Source organism: Corvus brachyrhynchos, unplaced genomic scaffold, assembly GCF_000691975.1.
Source record: "Corvus brachyrhynchos isolate BGI_N302 unplaced genomic scaffold, ASM69197v1 scaffold65, whole genome shotgun sequence".
Classification (NCBI taxonomy): domain Eukaryota; kingdom Metazoa; phylum Chordata; class Aves; order Passeriformes; family Corvidae; genus Corvus; species Corvus brachyrhynchos.
In genome coordinates this window covers 3413285-3421675 of record NW_008238365.1, presented here as the reverse complement: position 1 = coordinate 3421675, position 8391 = coordinate 3413285, and the positions used below count along the sequence as shown (strand labels likewise).

The 8391-nt window shown below is 44.4% G+C and overlaps 1 protein-coding gene across 7 annotated transcripts in view; it reads right to left on the bottom strand.

The window, feature by feature from the left end:
• Positions 1 to 8391, bottom strand: part of THRAP3 (thyroid hormone receptor associated protein 3) — a 23390-nt gene that overhangs the window by 5233 nt on the left and 9766 nt on the right. For all 7 annotated transcript variants that reach the window (XM_017736164.1, XM_017736163.1, XM_017736165.1 and 4 more), the window contains 6 exons: positions 8222 to 8382; positions 4402 to 5307; positions 2290 to 3030; positions 1565 to 1737; positions 1010 to 1121; positions 679 to 763 (listed from right to left, as the gene is read on the bottom strand). In XM_017736164.1, coding sequence (XP_017591653.1) covers positions 679 to 763; positions 1010 to 1121; positions 1565 to 1737; positions 2290 to 3030; positions 4402 to 5307; positions 8222 to 8358 — 2154 coding nt within the window. In that variant the 5' untranslated portion in view covers positions 8359 to 8382. The remainder of the gene's footprint in view (positions 1 to 678; positions 764 to 1009; positions 1122 to 1564; positions 1738 to 2289; positions 3031 to 4401; positions 5308 to 8221; positions 8383 to 8391) is intronic.

Here is an 8391-nt window from a genome sequence, read left to right as displayed (position 1 = left end):
CAGGACTGGTTAAAATATTTTCAATGTAAATATGTATGAAGGTGAATAAACAAAGGTTAAAATCTCAAACATTTTACGTTAAGCCTTTTTTATGATTGTTTACAGTGAGTGCAATGGCTTAACATTCATCTACTCAGCAAAGCTAAAACACTCAATCCCAAATGCTCTGGATCTAAGACAAGTGCTGAATGTTAAAGTAACAGCAATCAACAGAAATGGCACAGTCAGTTGTTAGAACAAAATTTATCATCTGCTTAATAGTGTATCTGCTTTAGCTCAGCATTTAGTTTTACTTTCCTCTTTTTGACATGCATGTCTTTGAAAACATGGTTGGCAATATTGCACGTAACAATGGAGTTAATCATACTTACAAGCAGAAAAATATCACAAAAAGTCTCTTCTCTCATCATGGGCACTTGTTCCAAAAATCCTCTCTTTTTTCTCAAGCTCACCTCAATTGACTTTGGGGTCATTTACCATAGTCTAACCACTTCACAAAGGTTGTTGATACATTTTTAATAAAAATTAACCCTTTGTAGTTCATTTTTAGAATTATGCCCATCCTTAAAAGAAAAACACAAACTTAAGTAGAGAGTAATTTAAACAAAAACATCACTGTTAAGTTCATGCCCAATGCACTCATTTTGTTGAATTAAACTAATCAGAGTAACAGTTCACCTTGAAGCCAGGATCTCTGGAGCTTTTCGATTCCTCTTGAGAGAATCCATGTTTTCTAAAAGTACTGGGAGATATATCTATCCTCCTAAAGAAAAAAAAAAATACACAGATATAACCTTGCTCATAAGAAGAATCTGAAGATTTTAGATCAAATGTCATTCAAAGCAAACCAGTATTTCCAAATGTACTTAAAATTCCCTGTATTTTTCCTTTTTTTGTTTTTTGGCTGAAGTTAGTTATATACTTGAATTACTGTGGAATTATTCCAGAGTTTAAGAAATGAAATCTGGAATACCTCTGCAATATTAAGACAGTGTCTAACAGCACCGACCTGTGGATTTCAGGGCTCTTTTTGTTTTTAGCTGCATCTTGTTCCATTCCTTTCTTTAGATATTTGGTAAAGCGTTCATTCAGTGTCATTGCTGAGGATCCAAAGTGATGCTCTGCCAGGGGTTCAAACAAACAATGCCAAAATATTAGTGCCAGTTTTGTAAAAAGTCAAAGCCCACCCATCGCACAGCTTGTTAAAACCCAGGTGCAGGACAGTGAAGCACCGTGGGGATGAGCTCTAACGCTGCTGACAAATTCCAGTTTCAATTTTCGGTGTTTCAGTGAAATGAACAATTTCTTCGAGTGAGTCACAAATTCATCAGAACATACAATTCTAAGTCCCAGACTCTGAATATTTCTCAGGTAAAAGCAGGAACACCTTCTGCCTGTACAGAACAGTATTTACGTAAATAAAGATGATCATGATCATGCTGCTGGTCTCATCTCTGGAATATCTGCTGGAAAACAACTCCAGGCATTTTGAGTGGACAAACCCCACTTATTTGGTCAAGGGAAGAGTGAACCTTCCCCGAGGACACACGGACTCCTGACCCACCTCTTACATGATGGACTATAGTCACTATGTGCTGAGCAAACAGTTCAGAAGGGCTTCGCTGCGACTGAGCCGACTGGATATGATGGAAAATGGAACGGAATTCCTGCTCTTTCTTGTTGCTGTGCACGAGATCCCGGCAGAGCTTGCGCTCCTGAGCCAATATGCCACTGGGACTGGAAAAAGAAGAGCCCATGAAACAAAAGAATGGGGTGAAGGGGAGCAGTTTAAGGTGTTTAATTCTGCAGAAGCTGGGAGCCCAGTCATGGTTCATGTTGTTATTAGGGAGGCACCCATGAACACTCAAAAGCATGAGCAAGGAGCTCCTTTAAACATTCCTAAACACACTGCTCCAGGTTACTGTGATAATTCAGGTCACTGTTCTACTGCTGCATGGAGAATAAGCATAGTAAAACACATGGCAGAGAATCAAATGGATTTAAGCAGCACAGTAACTCCCCTGCACAACTCAGCTTCCCTCAGCCAAAAGCCACTGAGTACCTGACTCCATCTGGGACTCTTCTCAGAGCCTGGTGCATCCTAAACTAATCTTACATCCAGTCATAGCAAAGGTTAGGAAAAAGTTAAATCTCCAGCTCCCCAAACCACAAACTGTGATGCAATATTGCTTAGCCTTCCTCACACTTGGCAAGCGCATGGGGATCTCAGGAAGACAAACAGGAAAAAACATCACTACTGAGACTGCTCAAAAGCTGGCAGATCCTTACCGTGCAAGATCCTCATCGAAGGAATCCATTCGAATATTGACCTGGGCCTCACGAGTAATGGAAAAGGAGGATTTGCCAGGAGTTAGCCCCTCTACTTTGGTGCTTGGCTTCTCCTTCACCTCAGAAGCCTTCCTTGGTGGAGGGGAAGAGCTTTTTTCCTGGCTTGACTTGTAAGTGGTCACTCTAAAATTCTTTTCAGGTACAAAACCCCTGTGACCAGGTTCAGCTCTCTTGGATCCTGGTCTCTCTTCTTTTTTGGATCTTTCAGAATAGCTTTCCTCATCCATTTCATCAGGTTTCCTTTGCTTCTCTTTTCCAGGTGGCAGGAACACCACACCTTCCCATTTTCCTGACCTATCCTCTTCTTGACTTTTACCTGAAGTGGCTACGACTTTAGACATAAATTTGGGCTCATCATCAAATTCCGAATCTTTCCGGCCCTTTGCCTTGTCTTTCTTGTCCTGCTCATCTGTTTCATCTTTCCCATAATGACCTTCCTTGTGGAACTCCGGGACCTTGAGCTTGTCAAAGTCATCCCTGAACTTGTAGCGCTTGGGCGACTGGCTGCCGCGGTATCCCTTCTCCGAGTCAGCTTTTGATCCGTATGAGTCAGACTTTGCCTTTCCATCTGTTGATCCCAACTCAGAGAAATTCCCTTTTTCTTTACTTTTTTCTTTCTCAGCATTTGTTACTTTCTGGTCTTTGTCTTTTCCATTCTCAGTCTTCTGCTCTTCCAGATACCTGGTCATAAACAGACATTACAGGAGGTTTCTTATTAGAGATCAACAAGGTCAATAGTTCAGTTCAGAGTCAAACTTCAGAGAACACCAAGCTATTCATGTCCAGAAAGCTGCCTCTAGGCCCTAAAGTAATTAAAATGTCAAGCAGATTACTCAGCCTGAATTCAGACTTTTGTTCTCACTAAATTCAGCAAATGTACAAGGAGATGGATATGCAGAACTGATGGAATGAGGCTCGAGAACAAAACAAACCCAGCTGACCCACAGATGCATTGGAAGGAAAAGAGGAACATCTTACCCACTCCGTTTATTTACTTACAAACCTGGTTCAGGAGAACAACACATCAAACCTTTCAAATTGGCTGTCCTGCTTTAAACAACACACTGGAAATAAAAGCCTCAAAAGCTACTTCAAATTTGGGATGCAAGTTTCATAGGTAAGCTAAATATTTCATGACAGACTGCAAATACAAATAAAAGCAAACAGGTTAACAGAGGAGAATATGCTGCTGGGAAAGATAAAACACTTCTGGTGAGAACAATTCAGCTGGTTTATAGCATCTGAACAGTTTTAAAGCATCCACAAATCAAAACCCTGTCTCTGTGGGACAGCAGGAAAGCCCACAGACACCAGCTCAGTGCTTTGGAAGGCCCAAAGAGTCACAGGAGTTTCTTCCCTTCTCTTTTGAAATTTCAGACATCCTTGATACAGAATCAGATCAAAACATCTTTAAAAATAATAAAGACTTGAAACCACTTATGAATGGTGCTGTATCTTTTAAAACAAAGTGTCACCTTTGGGCACAATCTGCAGTGGACTAACCAAGAGAATGATGGAAGCAGATGCCTTCTGCATGGAAGGCTGTCTTCATTCTAGAGATGAACTTGGTGCTTTAGTTTCTCATCCTATCCACACACACAGGCACAAGCACTGCAGCTGCACCTGCCTCGGGCTGCTTGCAGCAGGATATGCAGTAGGATTTAATTAATTCCTTTCAATTTACATTACCTAACACAATTCCAGAAGGCAACACTAAGAATGTCTACAACCAACATGTAAATAACCAGGAAATGTGAGCTTCCATCTCCTTGGGCAATCTTCAAGTGTTCATGGGCTATGAACATTTTTGCAGGGAACATATACAATCTTTAGAACTATCCAAGCTGGAAAACCAGTTCCAACTTCCTACAACTCCGGGCTGTCTGTATTTTTTCCCTAATTCAGACAGGCCCAGAGCTGTGCACTGGCACAACTTCCCAGCTGGACTCTGCCCCAGCCCCTCGCCCTGCTCATGGGGAGCATCCACATGTGCAGCTGGCTCCTCCAAAATATCCCAAAAAATAACCCAGCACCACAAAACGCATCACTTGCCTCTTGGAGAAGGCTCCTCCCCCGGGAGCTGTGCCCTCCTCCTTCGGAGCGGCACCATACAGCGAACTGACAGGTGTGGGGCTTTTGCACACCGGGCTCTTCCTCGTGGGGCTCATTCCTGCCGAGCCGTGCTCGAAGGGGCTCTGGTGGGAGCCCCCCTGGAAGGAGGTGGAGCCGCTCTGGGCGGCAGAGCCCATCGGGGACGGGCTGGAGCGCGGCGGGCTCGGCTTCTGCACAGGGCTGGGCCGGGGAGAGCGCCGGCGCACCACGACCGACTGCAGCGGGCTCTTGAGGGCAGGGCTGCGCTCCCGGGGGCTCAGCTCCGACACCGACCCTCTGGACGTGGAGCCTGTGCCATAACTGCTCACATCTTGCCACGGTTTTGATCCCTCGGATGCCTTGGCATCTTGAGCCCCAGCTCCTGAAAACTGCTGCTCCTTAGACTCGTCTCCTTGGTTATCTCCTGCGGCCTGGGATGCCCGGGCATCCTTGGAGGATGATTTCTTCTCCTTTCCAGATTTACGCTTAGAAGACTCAACTCGACTGTGATTCGAGGATGAGCGGGAAGAGGAAGACCTCCTTGACCGGTCGGAAGATGACTTATCAGAATTCCTGGAATGACTTCTGGACCGTGGGGAAGGAGACCTTCTCTTGGGCGAGCGGGAGCGTGACCTCCCCCTGCGAGGGCTGTAGGCCTGGCGGTAGTTTTGCCAGTTGGACCTGTAATTCCCATATCCTCCTCGGTTGTACTGGCCCCAGGGATAAAACCCTCGGTTTCGGCCACGGAAATAATACGGTCTCCGGTATCCTCTGTTATGGCCTCTGAAATCCCGGTTCTGATAGACTCTCGGATGGTTCCTTTCTCTGTTATGAGATGGAGAATAGGATCTTGAACGAGACCTAGAACTGATAAAAGAAAAAAATTTCACAAATATTTTATATTATAGTTTCTTTTTATGATTTATTTTTGTAGTTTATTCTTCTGCCACAACTTTTTATTTGAAGACTTATTAAAAAAAGAATTTGAAAAACTCACTTCTAAGCTTTTAAAAGAAATTTCTTTGGTTTACCCTTATCTGATTGAGGTATTATACTCTGCCGTGAATAAACTGCAGTGGAAATAATTTGTACCTGTGATACTGTCAAATATTTGATTTCAGGATCATTGCAGAGACCATGAGAAGCACACACTGCTCTCCATTTTGCTGGGATGAAAATGGCTGCTATCCAGCTTCAGAAAAAGTGACAGATCTCAAGCACCCAGCCCTTAACAGCTCAAGGTCATGGTTATAACTCATCCACAAAGAAGTATTTTTTCATGCAAATCATGCTACTGTTACTGGAACAGATCCCAAATCTTCCTCTCATGCCTCAACTTCACACATACTTTAAAATTCTGATAATCCAGATGAAACCTCGCTTCTCTGTCACGCAAGTTAAACAAATGGCTACACCTCCACAGCAGGAGGGCAGCAGCAGCGGGGCGAAGGGCACGCTGCCCTATGGTGTTAAGCTCCCAAAGGCGCATCCCACAGCACAGTCCCACGGAGCTCCCGGGAAGGGAGCGCGCTGCGACACCTCCGCCGGGAGGCGCCAGGCGGCGCTGTGGGCGCCCCCGCCCGCACCCAGGAACGCACAAACCCTGGAAAAACGCAGATTCCAGGGGCTGACCGTCCCAACAGCCTCCCCCATTAAACTGCTGCCTTGTGTAACCTTGTTTAAAGGTCCCACTGGAGCTCAGATGCCAGAGCTACACGAAGGACTGGCCAAAGTAGGAAGTTGAAACAGAAAAGAGATTTTTCCGAATGGAATTTTAGTAAATAACGCTCACTGGAACAGTTTCCACAGCCCTTTCTCGCTTTCCGAGCTCTGGCTCTGACACACACATTGGTTGTACTCCAATGGACATGAACGTCCTCACACAGATCTCAGTGCTGCCCCTCACCTCTCACACCCCAACCCCCAGAACCAAGGGAGAACAACCTGCTGTCGGAATTCCTGCACACTTAGCACACATGTGCAGTCAAGAGATGAACTTTAGTTCTGTTTTAATGTCTTCCTCCTACCAAACAGGTCACAGTTTAGCAGGAAACTCTTGTTCATACTCCGATCATTGCTAACAAACAGCTTAACAATCATTTTAACAGATTTTTCAATCCTTCAAACAACCAAAAAACTTCTCTGAGACACTTCTTCATTCAAACAACAGCAACCAGAAGGAAAAGCAGAGAGGCAGGAGGCAAGCACCAGTTATAACAAACTCTAGTCCAAGGCATGAAGAACACAGACGCTCAAGTTTCACACAAGTGCTGCATCTGTGATCAATTATCAGCAAGGACCTGTATGATGCTTCCAAAATCTGTTCTAGTGCTTTTAGAGAGGTTGCAGCAGGAAGATTTCACTCCGAAAGTTGCAGACGCTATTTACCAGAAATCTTTTTATAAAAATACAGTAAAAGTTATACAGTAAAAGAAACACCAAAAGTGATAATTCCCCCAACTCTGCCAGCCCCCAGAACTGTTGGCACTGCACTGCTCCAGGGCTAAATCCCCAGCATTTACAAGAAGTGAGAAACAAAGTAATAAAGAAAGCAGGAGATATCAGGCAGACTCCAACACAGCACTGTAACTTAGAAGAAACAGCAAACCTACCAAAGGAAGAATAAAACAGTTTGTGGTGCATCTTGAAGTACACAGCAATGGCCTTTTATGCCAAGATCCCACCAGACCTACCTCGGAGAACATCCCAAGGCCAGGCAGGGGGGCTGGGCTGGGCTGACTCGCTCCATTTGGACTTTTTTTTTTTTTTAAAAAAGAGTTATTTATAAAGCAAGAGTAGCTTCAGCAGCAGCACAGAGGAAACAATCATGTTTGCACAGAGTGCCTTTTTCCCAACTGCCAAAGTTCCTTCACAGCTAGGAGATATTCCCAAATGAGCACTGATCTTCCAGCATTCCAGCTTCCTTCTGCAAAGGGCTCCGGTTGGACTCAAGTCTCCGCCTCTAATTTAGTTTTGTCATGTCCTTCTTTCTCCAACTGTACATTCATTAGAACCTCTGTACTTTAAGAATCTCTAACTGGTAACACTTGCATGCGTTCACAGCCCAGCAGTTCTCAGAATACGTGCTATTCATCTGAGTGAAAAGGCAGGAGAACACCATCATACCCCATCCAACTGGAATGGCTTTGCCAGATGCAGAATGCTTAGCCAAGAGAAAAGGAAAAAACAGATATCCATGGAAGAAAAAAGCCTGTAACTGGCCTGCTCAGAAGCAATTCAGGGAGACAGGAACAACTATTAAATACATTAATAATTTCTTAAAATTAACTGCAGCAAAATTATCCACTTTATTCCTCCAGAAGGATCTTTCCTGTTACCTGGCTCCTGCATGTGGAGGGGAGGGGCAAAGGAATATCAAGAATTGTCCCCACCTTTCACAGCAGTGTCTAAAATTGATATTAAAACTTGCTTGAATTCACTTCTCAAGAGGGGAAAAGCACACAACGTCTGCAAAGGCCCCTTGAGTCTGAGATCAATTACATTAAAGCCTTAAAAAAGCCAAAGTCTCAAAAGAAAGATCTTGACTGTGCTGACAAACATCTCACTCTCCTAATTTATTTATTTATTCACAATTTATTCTCTTAAGTCATTGAAAACACCCAAACAGCAGAGGTTGGCAGGAAACAGCCTGAGACACAGGACATTATCTGTCCTGGGATCTAATCAAAGTCTTTCCCTGGAAAAGAGTTAAGTGACAAACCACCTGCAAGGGAGGAAAAGCCCTGTTCCACCCTTTGGCTCCAGGGCTGCACATACTCACCTCAGTCTGCGCTTCCTTGACCGTGAGATAGAGCGGGAACGGGAGCGGGATTTGGAGAAGGAACGGGAGCGGGACCTCGATCCAGACCTCGAGCGGGAGGAACGGGATCCAGACTTGGATTTGTTAGTTTTAGACATCTTTGCAAGCACTTGTCAGTGCACCTGAGGGAA